General features: G+C 39.3%; 1 protein-coding gene across 1 annotated transcript; it reads right to left on the bottom strand.

Annotated features, from left to right (window-relative positions):
• Window positions 1-248: 248 nt before the first annotated feature.
• On the bottom strand, window positions 249-12,912 carry LOC150084337 (juvenile hormone epoxide hydrolase 2-like). Its single transcript, XM_090376187.1, has 7 exons — window positions 12,889-12,912; window positions 9,973-10,120; window positions 6,325-6,629; window positions 5,196-5,364; window positions 2,400-2,532; window positions 677-879; window positions 249-481 (listed from the first exon to the last, which is right to left on the bottom strand). Exons 1-7 carry the CDS (start codon window positions 12,910-12,912, stop codon window positions 249-251), a joined length of 1,215 nt encoding a protein of 404 aa, XP_090232313.1.
• Window positions 12,913-21,189: the final 8,277 nt, after the last annotated feature.

The raw sequence follows: 21,189 nt of genomic DNA, 5'->3' as shown, positions 1-21,189 counted from the left end.
GTATTTATTTCCGGCCAGATGGTATCTCTGCCGCTTGTTAACCCCCTGACTTAATGCCGTGAAGGGTTTTGTAAAGTCAGGGTACCTGCCTGTATTTTTGCACCTTACAATAAAGATCCCATTTATTTATTATTGGTGTTCTGTATATTTCTATATTCCATTTCTATTAATCACAGAAAAGAAAGAATTCGGTTAATTCACAAATATAATCCGAACGCGAATAAAATGAAACGAAATACAAAAGTTAATTAACACATTATAACTCGCCTATAAGCATTGTAATTTTCTTTGTAAAACCTCATGCTTGACGTAATACTATTGGATACCCAGTACATCATAACATTTGTCAGCAAGTCATCTAGAGAAAACTTTTCTGAAAGACCACCATCTGGTTCATATAGTCCAGAAGGAGATGTCGCCATTGAAAACTTTTGGAGAATGTACGCTGCCAGTCCAGCTGGAGAATCGCTAAGGGCCACGCCTGTAAGACAAAAAATAGTTCTCTGATCGAGCTGCTTCAAATACCAAAAATTAAAAATATAAAGAAAAATCATATTGATTTCGAAAAAATTGGTTGTGTTTGGATTTCCACTTACGCATCTTGGGCCTTCGGGGACGAGTGTTTCGTGTCTGTAAACTGTATGTTTTCTAAGGCTGGGTTTGCTTGTCAACTTACCGATAGTGTCAGGCTTGGTCGATTGAATATGAAAGTAACCTGATTCGCGAATGTAAAACTTTGCAAGGTCTGTCAGAGGATACACCTTTGACGCACTCTTTTCATCCATGACCCAAGATGGAAAAACAGTTCCAATCAAAATTTTCAGCATTCCCAGCAATCCAGGATTAAAACTGACCATATTAAGATGAAGTCCTTTTATCCTAAAAGAGATATTAACAGATTTTAGTTCTCTGTAGTGTAACAAAAAAAAAAAGATTTTAATTTTTGACTTCCAGAAAATTAACAAAACATATTTCTCAATTAAATTTGTGTTAATATTAGTATTCGCAGTGGCAAATGAGGAAAGAGGGCAAGCTTAGAAAGCACCAACCAAAACCAAAACCAAAAAAAAAAAAAAAAATCCAGCCTCACTAGTCCACCCCTCCAAAAATTTTAGTTTTTCCCTGAATCTATTCAAACTACCATCAACAGATGTAAGTTGTTCCAACAATCAACCGCCGCTGGCAGAATGCAAACTTACACACACCTATCCTACAACCATCCTTCCTCAATTTGAATTTATGCCCCCTCATGTGTATAAACTGGGCAAGAGGAAGAATCAGCAATGAGCTTCATTAATCCTTTCAAAGCCTTAAACAGCTCAATCACATCAACTCGCAGGTGCCCAGTCTCCAAACGCTGCAATTTCAATTTGACGAACTGAAGCCTTTCTTAGAATTTGGAAAGGATAAGTGGTTTCTATCCATACAGTAAATTTTTACTATATATATATAATAAAATAATCCTATTATACCAAGCGAAGATTCTTAACAAATAAGTTTTATTAAACTCATACTGTATGACAAGTTCAATACTACAGTGACTTGTTGGCAGTTAACGATTCAGGATTCCTGCCGAATCCCATCTTCAGACTGTAAATGCTATGGGGTGATATAAGAACATGTTCACATGTTCTTATATAAGATGAAACTGATTAAGAAATTTCAACAAACGTTAAGTTAAGGACTGTATACACTAACATTAATAATGTTGAGAATACAGAAGATTTAGAACTCTATAAGCAAGTTTAACCACAATTTAAATAGTAAATAAACACATGACAATTATACGTACATACGCTTTGGAGGAATTGGGGCCCCTCGTGAGTATCACAGTTGGTATAATCATCGTCGTCCGCCTCAACGGTTGGAGAAAACCTGAGTTCGACTCCCGTCGATGAGGTGAGGAATTTTTATGGGCCTTTTTCACAATGTTGCCGAGTTAGTCACTCTCAGGAGAGGGTAGCATGGGTTTTTCTTCCGGAAACTCAGATTTTTGTCCAGCAAACAGAAAATCGACTACAGAACACACGCAATATAGTGTACATACATATTACACGGCGCACAATGGCCTAAGTTGCTGATGCGTCTAAAACCTTACAAGAGCAGCAGAAGAACCGGACTCCTTACTTCTTACAAACATCAAAAGTTTCTCTCATGCTATTACATTGCAAAGAAAGAAGTCCAGTTCCACCAAAGTGAATGTACGTATAATTGTTACATAAATATTGCCTTATGTCAAGAAAAATGGAAATTATGTGCCACTAACACTATAAACCTTGTAAGCTGATAGAATTTAAATTATTCCCAATCACCTATTAAAAAGTATCTTCTGGTTAAAGTAATTTATATTTTATAATCGATAACTGAAGTATCAGCAAATATAAGTAGTCAAATATTACCTTTCTGGGTAAAACTGGGACATTATCATGCTAATTAGCATCCCCCAGTCTCCTCCTTGGACGTAGAACTCCTTATGACCAAGACGTTCCATTAACTTTACGAAAACTCGACCTGCGTCCAGCGCAGTAAATCCTTAACAAAAATCAACGAAATATTCCATTACAAACTCTGTTACATGGTAAAGCAAGTTATTATTTCTATTAAAAAATAGACTTTCGCTATTTTATTTTATTTTATTTAAAATCGGGACCAGGAATGGACAAGAAATTATTTTTTACTCAAGAGAAGTTTAGACCATAAAAGAACAAATTTCTTTGTTGTCAGCAACAACAGAAATCAGTTTTAAAAGCAGTTTAGAAAACAGCATTTGTTTAGAAGGGAATAGAGAACAGCGAAATGGGCGGGTGATGAGGCTCTAAAAGAGAGCTGGCGTTTACACTTTTATGTATTCATGAGTGCTTATAAGCCAAAATATTATGATCACCCGCCAAATAGGACGCTGGACAGTTTTTCGCAACGATTACCATTTGAACGTCACATCAACTCCCGGAGGTCGCGAAAGGTGTCCTCAGGTATTCTGGACCAACCTGACAGAAGGGCGTCCCGGCGTTCGGCAACGGCACGAAGCACTGGGGTGGACTGGCAAATTCTGCGTTCCACCGCATCTCACAAATGTTCCATGCGATTGACGTCGGAAAAATTTGGCGGCCAGGGCAGCACACGAAATGCTTGTACATGATCCTCGCTCCATTTCTGCCCAATGCGAGCCTTGTGATACGGGGCGATGTCTTATTGAAAAGAGTCCAGTGCTATATGGATAAGTGGTCACCAATGAGAGCAAAACTTGGTGCGAGGTTGGATCTGGCAGTGTGGGTATGTCAATGGGAATGTTGACCGACGAGTGATGCCCATAAAAACATCCTCCAAACCATGATACCACTGCCGCCGCAAAGGTTTCGTCCAACCGTGCAGTCTGGTTGTAGCTGTTCACCTGCTCGCGGCCGAATACGAACCTACCATCTACACGATGGAGATGATGGAACTTTGATCCATCAGATCAGTCGACTCTTTTCTTGTCGTCCAATGTCTAGGAACAATGCTCTCCTGCCCACTGCAGGAGGAAGTGTCGATGATGGTCGGCCGACATCGGCACATGAACAGGTCGACTACTCCTTAGACCTATCCGAAACAGTGTCTGCTGAATGTTGTGCCAATGTTGACAGACGGTCATCGATTGTCAATTTGAGGTTATACCCCCTCATGTGTATAATTGAGGAAAGACAGTTTTTGAACAGATGTGCGGAAATTTGCTTTTACCCAGCGAGTAGTTGATAGCTTCAAAAATTCAAGGAAGAACTGGACAAACTTTAGGAGCGAATGGATGGATGAAATATTAAGGTTTTTTTTTGACTGATGCCGCATAAGCTGGAATCATATGCCTCTATTAATATCAATATACAATTAGTTGGCTTTTCATTAGCAACACCTGCGTAATACTTCTGGAGCCCCCTTTTGCCCATAAATATATCCCGTACACTTATTTTCATTATCTCCACCAGGTATTGCAGGGTGTCCTGTGGTAGTACTATCCATGCGTTGCACAATGTGACCAGCAATGCTCACACTTTGTCAGGTGGATGGGCGCAGCGTCAAACGTTCTTTTCCAGTAGGTCCCAAATATTCAACTGGATTGAGATCTGTTGAGTTGAGCGGCCATGAGAGGTCGGAGAATTCATTGTCATGTTCCTGAAACCAGTTAGCAATCTGCCAGGCCTTGTGGCATGGCGCGTTGTCTTGATAAACGCCAGAGTTTTCTGAATACACTGTCATTACGAAGGGGCTTACTTGGTCGATGACAATAGAAATATAAGGATTCCAATCGAGCCATTGATTAACGGTGATCAGAGGACCCAGGATATGCCACAAAAACAGTCTTCAAACCGTAAAAGACGAGACACACGACACTCACCACGGGCGTCGACCACCAATGGCCGTCCCATGTGTGACATTTGGCTGGTTGTTCGACCGCTGTTGAGCCAGTTACCGTAAACTCGAGACACCACAGAGGGGGGCCACTTAAACATGTTGGCTATTATCGAGATACTGCCACCGGAACGCTCTGACCTCAGAATCATTCCACGTTCGAAGTCGGAAATATCTCGAACCCATTCTCCGAACGTGACGTTCTAATTTAATCATGAACTGTACTGCATGGTACCTATTTTTTGACAATGAACATTAAAAGAACACAATACCAACAGAAATGTGTGCACAAAAAGTTGGATACTGTTTGATTTTACAAATGAAATTTCTAAAAAGGTAGTCTTCATCCTTCTTTCTAACATACAAACAATTATAATGGATGAAAGATACGTTAAAAGAAAATATTGAGATAAAAAAATATATATTGTGATATGAAGTGAAAAACTTCCAAAACAAAGAGAAAATACTCCGCCTTTGAATTGTATGAAGCCATTTCCCCTTCCACCATCTGGTATATATTGTACAAAACTTGAATTAAAACCACAACACCACTTCATCCAAAAAAAGCATTGCTCTGATATTATAACCCTCGGATGCAGTCGTCCCTTGTCACATGTGACCGCTATGCAGCCCTCAGGAGAAAATGGGTGCATATCCAACTAGAATCAGATAATACTGTTTGAAAAGTTTATCAATGCTCTGACTAATCAAAAAGACAAAACGTCATCATAGCAACCAGGAGTCGATTTACTTTAAGAAATAATGATTGGAATTTCAGTTCTGTTATTGGACCAGACAAATTTTTAGCTTACCTGGCTTGTGCGGTGCTTCAGAGAACGTATGTCCAGGAATTGAAGGACAGATGACTTCAAAAACAAAATCCTGAGTTTCGTATGTTTTTGTAAGAAACGGAATAATCCAATAAAATTCCAACCCTGATCCTGGCCATCCGTGGATTAGCATCAGTGGCAAGATGCGAACCTAAGGTGTTGAACAGAAAATTTCACTATTAACTTCAGTGAAATAATACACTGCTCGACAAAATTAACAGAACACGTGAAAAACGTTATGTAACTCGTGCAGCTTGCGATGAAGCGGGACAAAATTTGGTATTGTGGTGAACCACAGAATAACGATGAGATGAGGAGACAGCGAGAAACTTCGGACAGGTATAAGGGACATTTATAGGGGTTGTATAAGAATTAATAAAATGTCACATTACAGAGGTCGATTCAAGATGCTCGAAAATATGGTCAAATGATATCAGTACAACGTATTATTCCCCTCCAACGGCTAAACAAGCCTGGAAGCGGTGAACCATGCTCGATAAAAGGGCGTCTATAAGATTCTGTGGTAACAAATCCCATTCTTTCACCTGCATAGACCTTAGCTCACCAAGTGACCGAGAAGTTGGCTGTCGGTGTGCACTGCGATGCCCAAGAGCGCCCGACACATATTCGATCGGGTTTAAGTCTGATGATCGTGCTGGCCTCGGCAGTCGTTGGACAGCTTCAATTTCAAGATATTCCTCCACCAGTTCAACTCTGTGCAGTGGTGTTGTAGTGCATAAAAAGAAAATCTAGGGTTCGAAGATCTGTTGTTGGTACCTATGCATAGTTACGATACCCTTTCAAAAACATGGAGAGGCACGCGTTGATCATTATTCTGCCCCACACGAGAACACCGCCTCCACCAGTGTCTATTTCTCTGAATTTGGAGAGATGGTACCGCATGTCTCTGTCTCCAGATGAAATAATGTCTAGAATCTTTTTTTAGGCTAAAACGGGATTCATCAGAGAACAGAACTGTACTCCATTTTGTCTAGCTTCACTGAAACCCCATTTTGTACCATATTTTCTACCTGTTCTGTTAATTATGTCGAGCAGTGTAAGAGAGTTATAATAAGCAGCTTGTTAGAGTTCACAGTGACAAGTAACTTACCTTTTTCACGTCTTTGATGTTTGGCTTTATGTGAAGATAATGTATTTTCAAGCCTTCGATCTGTGTGGTAAACTGGGGTACAGCATTTAGCTTTTCTTCTTCCTTTTTCCAATCATATTTTGTTTTCCAGTGCTCCACCACTTGCTTCAAATATTTTGAATGAACTCCGTACTCAAAATTAACGTTTTCTAGAGAATCTGCCCACTTCGTGTTTGTTAAGCGAGTCTGTAGGTCATCTAATACTTCTTTCTCAATATGGAGTGTGAAAGGAACAATAGTCGCATCGTCTTTTCGTGTGGCACCACCTGTATGGAAAGATTTTAATTTGTTAAAGAATATATTAAATTTTTGTACAGCTTTCTAAAGCTATAGCAAGTTTTAGCAGTTTTCTTTTTACTATAGTTACCAAGTAAATATGATATCATAATTACACGAGGAGCATTTCAGATATAAGGACTACTTTATTCAACAGAAATGGTAAAGAACAGAGGAAGAACATTTAGATAATTTTTCAACAGTCTCTAAAAAGTTGCAACATATTTGATATATCTTACTCGAGATGAGAATGGTGGAGTTAGGTGCTGTTTAGGGATGTCGCCAGTCCTGTGGTAGATAGTACCAAATGCTTCTTGTTGTCTTTCAAATGCTTGGCACAAATAAAGTCTTTCAGTGTCAGAAGCAACCAAAAGTTGCTTAGTACTAGGTATGGTGAATATGGAGGGTTTCGAATTAGCTAAAATTGATTTTTCGTAAAATATTCTTGCGCCAGGACAACACGATGGAGAAAGGCATTGTCCTGGTGGAAGCGAAGATGATTCATGAAATCTGGGCATGTTAAAGTCTGGAGTGTTAATGATATATATTTTTCAGATTCTGGAGACCTTCAGGACACAATTCTGACATGTTCCTCTGAATACCGATAGGACTTCCCCACTGAAATAAAAAGTAAAGTGATGTGTCATATTAGAGCCACCAGAAAACTGATTTATCTGTCCAAGTGTATTATGACCGTAAATTGCATGTTCTCTCTTTCGATTTCCTGGACAAAAATCCGATTTTCCGCAAGGGGCATTGCTATCCATGCGTGAGACCAACTGATTCAGCCACTGAGTGAAAAAGCCCTTAAAAATTAATCGCATTATTGATGGGATTCGAACCCGACCCTTTTCCACTCGTTGTGGGGAGACGATAATAATAACCACTGTGCTATCTGCGTGGACAATCACAGCTGAAACGCAAAAATCTGGTCATAACACGTTTCTCAAGGAAATTAGCGGCATTTCCATTGTCACACATACTCCCAAATGTGTGACCGTGAAAATGGCACCCAAAAGACACTCACACACTTCCATTTGGCAGGATGTATTACAGGATGAATATACGTAGAAAAAAAGTGAAGATACGTACGTGACTCGTAGGAAAGATATGTATGTGGCTAGTGCGTATACAGTACCTTTTTTTTTTTTGATAGGCGCTCCCTCAAACATCACCGCAGCTAGGGCTACCTAGACGCACCTCTTACTCTCTGCGCTGACGACATGCTGATTCCTTTTCTTATGCAACACGGCGTGGGATGCGATACTGGTCATCCGGGGTTGTCTTCAGGGCTCGGTTCTTGGACAACTCTTCTGGTCCATTATCTTGGACGAGTTCCTGGAAATGGACTTTGAATGTCTCTGGCCTTTTCAGCGACCAGGACTTGGTTGTCCATGCTTGTTCTAGAGCCCACTTGAAAGTCAACGCAAATCTGACCCTCAGGAAGCTACAGAGCTGGGCCTCCACGCACCGGCTCACTATTTCTGGACAGAAAACCAGGTCTATTTTGCTCAAGGGTTCATTCAACTAACTAGACTACCAACCATAAAATAAATGGTGCACCCATCGAATTGTTCTCTGAAATAAAATACTTAGGCATCATCCTCGATATGAAGCTGACGTTTTACTCGCATCTCGTTCAAGTCGTAACCAAAAATTAGGAAATACACAGCACTGATTGTAAGAATTAGTAGGGCAGACTGGGCCTTAAACGAAGGGCGCTTGCACAAATATATAAAACCATTTTCTTTCCAATTTTCTGCTACAGTGAAGCGGTGTGGTGTACCAGCGCCAATATCCATCGAAATAGAGCTAAGTTGGATTCCATCCAGAGTGCTACGCTCCTCATAGTTACTAGAGCTTGTCGCACTGTTAGTACCCCGACCCTTCAAGTCTTGGCTGGATATCTACCCCTGCATCTTGTGATCAAAAGAGGCCTATTTAAAAGACTAAAGAAAGGTATTCCCTCGGAGATCCCCGACATCCATCTTGATTGTTGTTGTTATTTGGTTTTTTAGGAGCATTAACAACTAAGACCATATCGTTCCGGGGATATGCGGTGGTCATTCCCTGACTTTTCCGCATCCTCCATATTTGGTGGTCACGGGCTCGAACCTCGGTCTAACCAAGAAGCTTGTGCTACGTACTGCTGCTCCTGCCAACATGGCGCCTCCATCTTGATCTGGTCAACGATCCCAAAAGAGACAGAAAACATATTACAGACAAACTCGTCGAAATTTGACAAGACTCATGGAATAACATCAGAAAAGGAGCTATTACTAAACTATCCTACCTTCTGTCGCCTAAACAAACTCAAAGTCTCCTTCCAAGTAACCTTCTTACATATGGACTCTGATCAATTGAGGAAAAAATTAACAGATCTGAGGCATCGAACAGAACCCACTCTGCATGGGCGGTCAATCTGAAAGCTGGAGCATGTAATGTACTACCGTCCTCATTATGAGGATTTATTATATTAGGGCCACCCGTAATTTCTTATATATACCCATTTATGTATTGTCTGTAAATTGTGTGTGTTTTATGGTCGATTCGCCTGTTTTGCTGGACAAAAAACACCCCCCCCCGGGGGAACCTTGTTATATACGCCTGAGACCGACTAACTCAGCCACGGACCGAAAAAAGCCCACTAAAGTTCCTCGCGTCTTCGACGGTATTCGAAACCGGGCCTTTTCCACCCGGTGTGGGGAGGATGGCGACGGTACCACCCTGCTACCAGCGCAGTCTAAAGTTGAACTGTCACCCCGTCTTCCTTTACAATAAAAACTTGCTTTTTTGGGGGAGGGGGACACCTTCCTGATAAGCTCAGGCGAGACCACGATGTGCCCCGCCAGAGCATCTAATTGCAACTACCTATCATCTGGCCTCTTAGCCAAGTCCCCCAGGCTAAGAGGCCAGATGAACAACATAACCCTACGTTACACTACATGAACCACACATTACTCACACTATCTGGCTTTTCCAGGGCATTGCATTCAACACAAGAGAACTGATCCCGGAGTTAATTGGAACCACCAGTACGGCCGGTTAAAAACCCTATGTACTCCTTCCCCATTCGCGACTCTGCCAACTACTTCATGTGGTATGCATGGTGCAGCCATCTTATGTCTTTGATATTTTTTGACACCTTTTATACACTGTCTTTGATATTTTTTGACACCTTTAAGAAATGTAAGATAGAAGACGTCATAACTTGAATGCATATCTTAATAATGTCTTAATGAAATAAAAACATACATATACGACCACGAATCTGCTCCCACACAGTCTTCAACAGTATATCACAATACTGAAAATTTAACTTCCTACACTTACCTTTAAGTGAACAATCTTTTCCCCAATACCCATCCTTGGGAACTTCAGGTTCTGGATCGTTAAGCAGATTTGGGCAGAAAATTATTATGGCGATGGCAGAAATCGCTCCAGGAAAAACAAAGAAGCTTAAGCTGCCTTTTAAAACCATCTGAAAACAAACAATAGTATGTAAACTAATTATGGAATGGTTATGAATATTAGCTGTAAATAAACACAAATGCTAACTGCTATAACTAGAAACTGAGAATGCTGAAGGTTCTAAGCCTTGAACAGTATTTCTTAGTTTGTAGCCGGAGGACCTCTTGGTGGTTCGTTCAGGCTTGAAATATTGGTTATACGGAAAGGCACCGCAATGGAAATTTTGAATATTCGATCATGGCTAGAAGACTGGGTGGCTCGAGACTGGCTGCAGGTCACAATAGAGGAGAATGGAATCAGTGAAGATTTAATGAATTTGTGAAAGAGGAGGTGGGATGAGTCTGAGAAGGGGAGACAGACGTATGTCTTTCTTCCTTCTGTGGCTATTGTTGACGCTAAGAAGAGAGACTTTGGTTGCAGTTTAGTCTTCGGGCTGGCTTTTTGCTGACTGGAAAAGGTTTAATGTATAGGCTAGGTCAGTCCAACCTTGTTCAATCTAGTCTATGTCCATGCGGTGTTATGGAGACTGGACCCCATATCATGCTTCAGTGTGACTTTATTTTAATTTAAGGTCTGTTTTGGAAAGGGAGATCTGATCCTCCAGATAGATATTATTAGGCAATTGCTTATGAACAAGAATTGGTTTGTGCAGTTTACGGAGTTCGTGTAAAATGTGTTTAGGAGGCAAAGCCGCTTGTTGGGGAGCTCTGGATCGTAGTGGCCAGCCTCCAAGTGGAAAGGACGGTAACTCTAGCCCTTTGGATAGCGCGCTGCGTCATTCACTGATTAACAGGCTCAGTGGCCTGTTAATCATTATGTTGAGTTTTTATTAACTATGTTAATTTGATTTAAATTAGCTTATTTACTTCTTTTTGGCTTTGTTTGGAAACTAAAATTTAAAATTTTAATATGAGATATTAAAATAAAAATTTCGGACATCAAGGTGCATATGGGCTTCGGCCCAGGAGGCACCCCAAATTATATGTTTCTCAACATGACTCCCTATAAGATAAGTGGCCAGAAACAAAGATGCAACTCAACAAACCCACACAGTATGGAAAACTAGCACCAATCTCATTTCTGGCCAATTTGCAGAGTTCTGTGTTTGTGACAGTGTACATGGAGGAGTTAATCTAAGCCTTAGATTTCACCTTACGTGAGACACAACACAAGTCCAAACTTTGCCTAATGAAGAAATTTGTGAAAGCTACGGGTAAGATGAATTCCAGAGGATTTCATTACTTCAATGAGAAATTTCTAAACATCAGTGCTAAACATCAAGTAAAAGAGAGGAACCATTGTGAGGACTCAAATCAGAGAACTTCTATAGGGAGAAAGCTTTTAAAAATGCCTCAATATTAGAATTAAAAGGCTTTCAAATGGCTCTGTGGAAAAAAGATTAATTCCTTGAATGCTTCCCATTTTGAATTTGCCGTTGGTAACATCATCAGTTGGCCAAAGTGTATAGAATTTAAAAACTGTCTGAAACCACTGTAATCGCCTTTATGAAAGCAAAAACCCCTTACCTTTACCCCTGATGGTAGTTACATCTTTGGGTAAATCCCACGTCAGCACACTGAGATCACTGCCACCTAGTGGTTCCTTTACATGTAAATTCTTAATGCATAAAGAATCACTGCTGATAATCAGATCAAGAGTATTACTCCCTCTAGTTGCCTCCCGAAAATGCTGGTGTAGAAAACAATCATCCAGTAAATTCACAAAAGCCTTGCTAGTGTGTGAGTGACCAACCCACAAATTCCAGTCAATCTCTGGGAAATTAAAATCCCCCATTATAAGACTCTCTGATTTATTGGCCCACTCTATTTCTCTGTACAGTTTCTTATTATACTCATCAGAGTCATTAGGCCTATAACACACACCTACTCTCATTTTTCCTTTCCCAGCGCTTATGTCACACCAAACAGACTCAACATTGCACTGTCCACCAAACTTTCTAGATAACGCAAACTTCCTGCACACAAAGATAATGTTCAGAAATTATTCGATTTATATAAGGAAATGGAATGTCGCGTATCTCTGACTTCATTTCTTGATTCACATTTAGACTTCTTTCCCTAAAACTTTAAACTCGGTGAGTGACGAGCGGTGGGAAGGGTGGGAGAACGATTTCATAAAGACAAAAACAATGGAAAGTGGCTACCATGGTTTTTGAAACGAATGTGTTGTCAGACTAATGCTGTATGATGTTGTTGGACAGACGAATCAGCAACTTAGGCCATATGTCTGTAAACTGAGTATGTTCTGTGATCGATTTGCTGGACGTAAAAATTGAGTTTCCGGAAGAAATAACCATGCTACCCTCACCTGAAACCGACTGACTCAACCACGTTCTTTTCTTGAGATAAAAGTTAATCGTGGCTGATTGCTTAGGATTAAGTTAAGATCAAAGCAAGATAGATATTGAGACAATTCACAGAAGGCAACATTCAAGTGGTGGGCTAGACGTTGTGAGTCATCTCCAACTTTTATAACTGTGAAGAATTGAGTCATCTGCATAGCAGACAATAGAAGAGCAGAGGTAAAAATTGGGAGGAAAAGAGCCGTAAAAAGGAGGCCAGACAACACTCCTCGAGAAACGCCAACATGAATAGCTCGGATGGGAATCTTTGGAGCTTAGTTTCACCCAAAAAAAATGTTCTTGAGGTGAGTTGTAATTGGGAAAGGCGAGTAAGTCTCCCTTAATGTAGCAGTATTCCTGGCAGAGATGAAGAAGACCTTCAATTCTGACTTTAGTTCCAGGTGAACAATTCTCACCTCAGCATTGTCTCTAAAAGCCATATAAAAGGTATATGACTTTTAGAGAATGTATAAAGTGGAAATATTTTAATAAAAGTACACAGAAATTAACTAACCTTTCGACTCTATGGAAATGCGGAAAGCTCCAACCAGATCTTCACTTTTCCTCGACAGACAACATTCGAGAATTAACAGCCACTGAAATATATTTGAAAAAGTGAAGACGTAACTTAATAACACTGCAACGTCATTCAAAGAATATGCTCTCTTTTCCCTGTGATGTTTTCAGTAATAAAATCCGCTGCCATAAAATTAATGGCGTCGTAAGGATATCAGCATATTTTTGAGGTAATAAGGAATCAGTTATATTCATTATTTAGCCATTATAACCCAAAAACATGTACAGAAAATATTAAAATGTGTATATAATTGGTTATGTACGTTTTGAGTACTTATTTTAGTAAAATGGACATTTTAGGAGTTTCTATTTGGGATTGGAGAGATATTTATAAAAATTGGCGTTTTTGATCATTGAGCCAGAACCTAAGTTATACGAGGGGGGGGGGGGTAAAACGTTTTTAGCTTAATATATAGATCGCAAAGGTTTCCGTAAAAGACAATAATGCCAATCTGTGCTCTGACTCTTCTTGTACGTTCACAGAAAATCAGTTTCTAACTACATCCTTCTTCACTTTGGGCGTTGAAGTGTGGAAGGTGAACGAAGATGGCGGCTGTTGAGAGAATCAAGAGCCATGCAATCATTGAGTATCTTTCTTTAAAGGGAAGGTCGCCGAAGAAATTCATGAAGACGTCCACAAATATTAGGGAAATCTTGTCCTTCCTACACCACTATCAAAACCTGGGTTTCAGAATTTAAGAGTGGACGAGACAGTGTTGCAGATGCACCCCGTAATGGGAGGTTTGTTAACCTGTCGACATCTGCAAATATGGACGGGAAAAGAGTGAAGTGTGGTTATGAGATTGTGCAGCATTTTGAAGTAATGAAGCTCAGTTTTGGGAGCGGTTTGTCACTATAGAAGAAACGTGGTTGTACCACTTCGACCTTGAAACAAATGCACAATCGAAAAAGTAGAAGCAATCCCCTTTCTCCACCTTGCAAAAAATTTTTCGAGTGCAGAAGTCGGCTGAGATAGTCATGCATCCGTCTTCTGAGATACAGAAGGGGTGAACTTGGTTAGTTTCCTGGAACGATGTGCCACTATGAAATGACGACTATTATTATTCTAACCTACTGAGACGTTTCCGCGAGGAATTGAAGCTCAAGATGCGCCGGAAATTGGCTAAAGGAGTTATCTTACGTCAATACAATTCACCAGCGCACACAGCGTTTGTGACTCAGGCAACATTATGACTTGGGGCTCAAGCTGTTACAGAATCTGCCCTACTCGTGGAATTTGTCTCCATCTGACTATTTTTCTATTTCCAAATCTCAAAAAGGTCTTGAAAGGACAGAAATTGGGAAATGACAATGTCATGATGGATGCTGTCAACAACTGGCTAAATCAAAATATTCTGAATTTTATTTGAGCGAATGACGAAAGCTAATGGATAAGAGGATGTTAACTTAAGGGGAGGGGACTATGTTGAAAAATGAGTTTCACAACTTTCCATTATTCCTTCTACGAGAGGCAAGAAACTTTTCGACCTCCCCTCAGTATATCCTACTTGTGACTTTAATAATAATAAAGGCAGAAGGAAAAGTGGGGCGAAATTCAAGATTTATTTCAGGCAATATTTTTTAACAATTTTGAAATTGTTTTTTTCGCGGTAACCCAATATATTAAAAAAAAACAAATTCTAGAAATTATATAAAAAAACAATAACAAAAATTTGCCGAACCTTTCAGATAACTTTTCGGAAACCACAGGGTTCAAGGGAATAAACTTTGAAAACCACTGGTTTAAGGCACGAAATTATGCATCGGCAAAGTCATGGTCTATCTTGAATCCTAGGTAAAGCTGCTGGACTATTATGGACAACAATTATTGTGTTTTTAGCTCCATTTCGGTGTATTTTAACTTGGCATTCGAAGGCACCCTTTCAGGACTGTAAATTTCTAAAAAAATCCGCAGAAAGTTAAGTACGAGTACTGTATATAAATTTTATACCAAACTGCCAGCGCGTCCGGTAGTCTTTGAACGTAGTATGGAATTTTGCGATACAACTCACGTGAAAACAGACAAATTTGGATTATATTAGCATTAGCAGAGGCATACGATGCAAAGAAAGCAAGCTTATACAAAATCAGTCAAAAAAAAAAAAACATATCACCCATCCATTCGCTCCAAAACTTTGTCCAATTCTTCCTTCAATTTATTTCAATTCCTACTATTAGTTCACACTCTCCCTATATATATTTATATATCTTGTTCAAATTTTCAATCGTTAATAAAATACTTTTTATTCATCCACTCAAGTTCAAATAATTTTTTTTTAAACTTGTAGTGGATGACACTTGATGTTAATACAGTTTTTTCAAATATTAATTCATTAATTAAATTTAATTAATTAATTTTAGTTTTATATGGGGGAAAAATTTAGGAATAAAATTGAAATCAACAGGCAGTAGTTCAATCGGTAAAATGCAAGGATTTCAGTATTTTTCACGTGAAGGTGAAGAATGCGAGTTCAATTCTTGCGAAAATCTAATTTTTTGATAAATTTTTGTTATTCATCCACTCAAGTTCAAATACATGTTTTTTAAACTTGTAGTGGATGACACTTGATGTTAATACAGTTTTTTCAAATATTAATTCACTCTTGATTTTTTTAAGGAGTCCTTATGTGCTGTAATGTAATAACTAGATCTTATGTATAGCCTAGCTTAATTTTCGAATAAAATAAAAGATAAAATAAATAAAAGAGGTGAGTGCTGAAAATTAAGCTAGGCTATACATATTAATTCATTAATTAAATTTAATTAATTAATTTTATATGGGAGAAAAAAATTTCTCTTATATAAGATATTTAGCAGGTTATAAATTTAGGAATAAATACCGTCAGTGGCGAAGCGTGTAGATCGCTGGAAAAAAATTTTTTTCAGATTCTTTTTTCATTCTGGGTTCTAGTCTGAGTCAAGGAGGGAACAAAATGTAAAATGAAACATGTGAATAAAAATAATAGTCCAACACCATATATAGAAAGGAAAATGGAAAATTGCAAGGAAATTCGCTTTCTATTTTGCCACTTAATATTGTGATTCTGTCATATGTATATACATATTTATACTAATTGTAATTATTTAATAAAAAGTAACTAAAATAAAATTTTTCTTTGTTGACCTAAGTAGGAATTGACTTTAAATTTTTTTTTTTTTATTACTTGTTTTTCCTATCAACTTCCACAACAACAGATGGACGTCTGTTCCAACCCGCAGGCTAAAGGAAAATTTCCGCACATCGTTTCTACAACTATCTTGTTTTTACTGTTTAATGGTAAACTTTTCCTCACTTAGGCGCGTAATCTGAGCAGGAGGAAGAATCCCATCAGCATTGACCTTGCTCAATCCATTCAAAGCTTTAAACACCTCATTTAGATCACCTCGCAGGCGCCTAGTCTCCAAACGATGCAATTTGCAAAACATAAGCCCTTCTTGTTAAGGACCCATTCGTTCCCCTCACCGACCTTGTTGCCCTTCTCTGAACTCGTTCTAGCAACGTTATATCCTTCGTAAAATGAGGCCTAGAGACGGGAGACCCCAATTTATTCCATCAAAAATAAAGGCAGAATTCACTTCAGTAGTGAATTCCACCCAAGGCCACTCCATCCCTCCAGTCTAATTAAAAGCTCATAGAATAAACATGTGATTGTTCATTCATCAGTATCCTGGTCAAGTTAGTCACTCATTCCGATATTGACCCTGACATTCGGTTTTGTGACAGTGTACAGAAAAAGTATTTTAGATTCACTTTTGACATAAGTATTTTGATAAAACGTTTAACTTTAGAAAATCTTATCTCCCGTTTCAACCAATGTTTTTACATCTTTGTTTTATTCCTTTGTTGAAGTTTACTGCCTCTTTCATGTGTTATTGGGGTTTTTATTTTATATAAATTCCCCTAGCTTTTCTGTAGAAGGGTACTGTATCTACTTTTTTTTGGTTAGTAATAAAAAATACCACACACACACTGATAATAGATTAACTGGAGTAATGTGGCATTAAGGACAAGTTACTACCATAGATAAAGGCATGGTTGAGCGGAAAAAGACAGAATGGTTACCAATTCTAAATGCTCTTCGTGGACTGTTATAAGGGGAGTCCCAGGGTTCAGTGCTGGGCCCATTGTTTTTAATATTTGTTAATGATAGTGATGAAGTTATATCAGGATTAATGTAAGTTTGCAGATGATACAAAAGTGGGCAGGGTAGTTAATGGCAGTAAAGGTAAGCTACTGAAACAAGATCTAAAAAAATTAGACAGATGGGCTGAGAAATGGCAGGTGAAGTTTAACACTGACAAATGCGAGATACTGCATGTGGGCATCTCGACATCAAGAGTATTACACACATTCTGTCTTACAATAATTTTAAGATCCCTAAGATAAGTAACCACCTATTCCCTTTATGCTTAAACCCCCACTAGCTCTATAATACAAGGTGTAACTATTAAATAATTAGACTGTTGCAATGAAATAAGTGTAAAGAATTATTTCGTACCTTACAAGTCCTCTTCAAAGTAATTGCCACTAGACACGCACACAATTCCCCGTTTCTTCCAAACAAACACTTCTGGAAGTCATTTTGTGCAAGTCCTTTTAACACTTCAGTGGTTTTTTTTTTTTTTTTTTTTTTAATGTGAAAAAAAAAATTTGGCGGTACCTACTAAATTTTTCGGACTGAAGTAAAACTGAATGGTCACAAAAATTCGAGACTGAAATGACTTCACTTCCTAAAGGTTGGTTGTTTGGGTTTTAATGGTGCATCAGCAACTAGGGCTATAATGCACCAAAACCATGTCCCATACAAGATAACAGTAAAAAATTGATAGAAAAAAAATTTATATATATTGATCACTATGTCAATATGTATAAAAATATAAATATGTACGAGGTAAACTAATATAAAGATATTTAAATACAAGCAAAAAGGTTTATTGATTTTAAAAACCCAAAAACAGCTGACACATAGTCAGATAAAATCTGACTGAGTGTATAAGACTCAAACAGATGGGTAAAAACGTTAAAATACATAAAACTTTGCTGTCTATATCGTGGATATTCGGTTAAAATATAACGAATGGTTAAAAAGGTGTCACAATCCTCACAGATAGGAAAGTCATCTGCCCTCAAGAATGCACGCGTAAGATGACTATGTCCTATGCAGAGGCGAACTAGAACAACTTCCTCTCTACAGTTCCTGCGCAGACACGACTGCCAATGTTGGATAACAGGCTTTATCTAATATAGCTTGTTAATGATCTGCTCAAGCCTAGATTGTTGCCATTGGGAGAGTGATGTAGAGTGTATTAGCTGCCTGTAGTCTGTATAAGGGACTAACAGGCCGCTGTTGTTGTGGGACTGCGGTAATCTGGCAGCAGTGTCAGCCGATTCATTACCCTTGATCCCAATGTGGCTGTGGATCCAGCAGAAACAGATGTCAAAGGAATGCTCAGAAAGAGAATGTAACCTCTGCTGGATATGGGTCAGAAATGGGTGAGGATCATACGCAATCCCAGATAAAGCCTGTAGTATACTTAATGAGTCAGTATACCATGCACCTTGGGTAGTTGAGTTTCAATATGGTCCAAGGCTAACTATAGCATACAACTCAGCTGTATATATGCTGCATTCTTGGGGAATCTTTCCAGATATAGTACTATCTGCAAAACCGACAGCAGATCCGAGAGATAACGCGGACTTCGAGCCATCAGTGAAGACAAGCAAGAAATCAAAGTATTTGGCTCGGTGAGCAGTACAGAGTTGTTAGTAAACAGAAGAAAGCGTGGTGGCCTTACTCTAATTTTTGATAGAGAAATCGCATGGTGGAAGGCGATTTCTCCATCAAATCTTCCAGGTTGAAAGAAGTTGCTTTGGTATTTCAGCAACATTGTTTACCGTGATATTAAGCTCTCTGAGCAGCTCTTGGACCCGGATACCAAAGGGACGATTGGTAGTGTGACAGGCGTTGTAGAGTTTCCCATAGTGGCTCAAAAACACATGGCCACATAGGGTTGTCTGGCAAGGATTTCAGTTTAAAAGTATATTTTAGAAACAATTGCTTTTGTCACAGGGACAGAGGCAGTTCACCTACTTTGATTAACTCTGGATAGGAGATGTTCTGAAAGCTTCAGTAGCAACGCAGATAGATGGCTTGATGATGAACTGGATCTAGCCATCGTAGTACACAATTTCTTGCTGCTGCGTACACTTGGGACCCGTAATCTAATTTAGAACGGACAAGTGCACGATATAGTTTGAGTAAGGTGCAATGGTCTTCTCCCCATTTATTGGAGGAGATCGCACGTAGGTTCAATCCCTTTGCGCACTTGGTCCATAGTTGACGGATATGTGGTAGAAATGTTAACTTCTTATCAAATAAGAGTACCAAGAATTTTGTCTTCGGTGCTACTCGAATGATATTTTGTCCGAGTTTAAGTTCCCATTCAGGGTGAAGATTCTGTTTGCGACAAAAGTGTACGCAGACAGTCTTCTGTGGAGAGAACCTGAAACCATTAACCATTGCCCAAGGGTTGATGCGAAAGACAATTGCAGCATGCGATTAATGGCATGCTGCAATTGTCTTTCGATGACTCATTGTATGACTGCGAAAAAAGATGGTAGTCATCTACAAAGAGGGCACTGTTTACAGTTGGAAGTTATTCAGTAATAGTTTACTTTGATGGCAAAAAGCGTAACTTAGAACTGATCCTTGTGGAATTCCCTCTTTTTGGCAAAATGGCCGAAAGAGAGTGGATTCTACAAGAACTTGAAAAGACCGGTTAGAGAAGAAGTTTTTAATAAAGAGGGCAACGTGTCCCCTAAGACCAATGTTATGTCTTTTAAGATTCCGTATCTCCAAGCCGTGTCATATGCTTTTTCCCTGTCAAAAAAAACTGACACCAGGTGCTCACGTTTCACAAAAGCATCACATACAGATGTTTCCAGTCGTATTAAATGGTCAAGTGGTGACCTGTTCCTTCGGAAGCCACAGTCCTGGAAAGAAGAACATTAGCTTCTAAATACTACATAAGGCGAGCGTTGACCATTGTTTCCAGGATTTTGCACAAGCAGCTGGTCAGGGCAATACGACGGTAATTTTTTGGTACTTTTGGATCCTTTCCAGTTTCGGAAAGGCAATGATGGTTGCCGTATGCCATGAGTCCATAAAGTGCTCTTCAGCATAGATTCTATTATAGAGACAGAGCAAGAGATCCATGAATTCTGAGGAAAGATGTTTATTCGTCTCATAATAGATGTTATCTAGCCCAACAGCACTTGCCTTAGATAGGGAAAGCGCCACTTTCATCTCCCATTGTGTACAAGGCCGATTGTATTCCTCACTGCCGTTTGAAGACAGTTTTGAGCTGCTTTTTTTCTCATCTTTGTTTGAGGACCAGGAACTCTGGGGGGGGTACAATGTTTCCAAAGACACTTGAGCAAACATCTCCCCAAGAGTGTTTGCAATTAGGCCTGCAATGCACGTCATGTTCAAGGATCGATGGTGTGATGCGTATTTACCCTTAATTTTCCGGACCTTGTCTCAGATGGATTTGGCAAACGATGCGAGGGAAGATTCCTTTAGGCTCTGACGGCTGATGTAACGTGCTTTGGCACGGACACATTTGAAGGCTATTAAATTATCTCAGAAATATTCCTCTCGCGTTGTTTTGAGCCTCCCTAGCTGTTGTGCATTCTTCATTCCACCACAGTTTTGGAAAACGTGGAAATCTTGTCGATGTCCTTGGGACTGCAACTGCCACTGCTTAGACAATACTTTCTGTGATATGTTTTACTGCCTCCTGCCTGACCGCAGTAGTATTAAATGTGACCAGATGTCTAAAGGCATCCCAGTCTGTGTGATCGATCTTCCACCGTGGTATCCTAGACTGCTGACATTGTCTCCCATTATAAATGGTGGATAACACGGGGAAGTGATTACTGCCATAAAGGTTTTCTTCAATCTCCCATGTATACACATAGGAGGGAAGCTGAGCAGATGGAAAGATCAATGGCCGTAAAGGTATGGGCAGCAATGTGGAAAAATGTATTAGATCCCAAATTTAGAAGGGCCAGATCATTATTTTGAAGCAATTGCTCGATAATCCAAGCTCTTCTATTGAGGTAAAAACTACCCCACAGA

This window comes from Mastigoproctus giganteus, chromosome 6 (genome assembly GCF_048544385.1).
Source record: "Mastigoproctus giganteus isolate SK-2022 chromosome 6, ASM4854438v1, whole genome shotgun sequence".
NCBI classification, from domain to species: Eukaryota; Metazoa; Arthropoda; class Arachnida; order Uropygi; family Thelyphonidae; genus Mastigoproctus; species Mastigoproctus giganteus.
The sequence above is the reverse complement of the archived record's forward strand: the minus strand, read 5'-3'. Positions and strand labels throughout refer to the sequence as shown.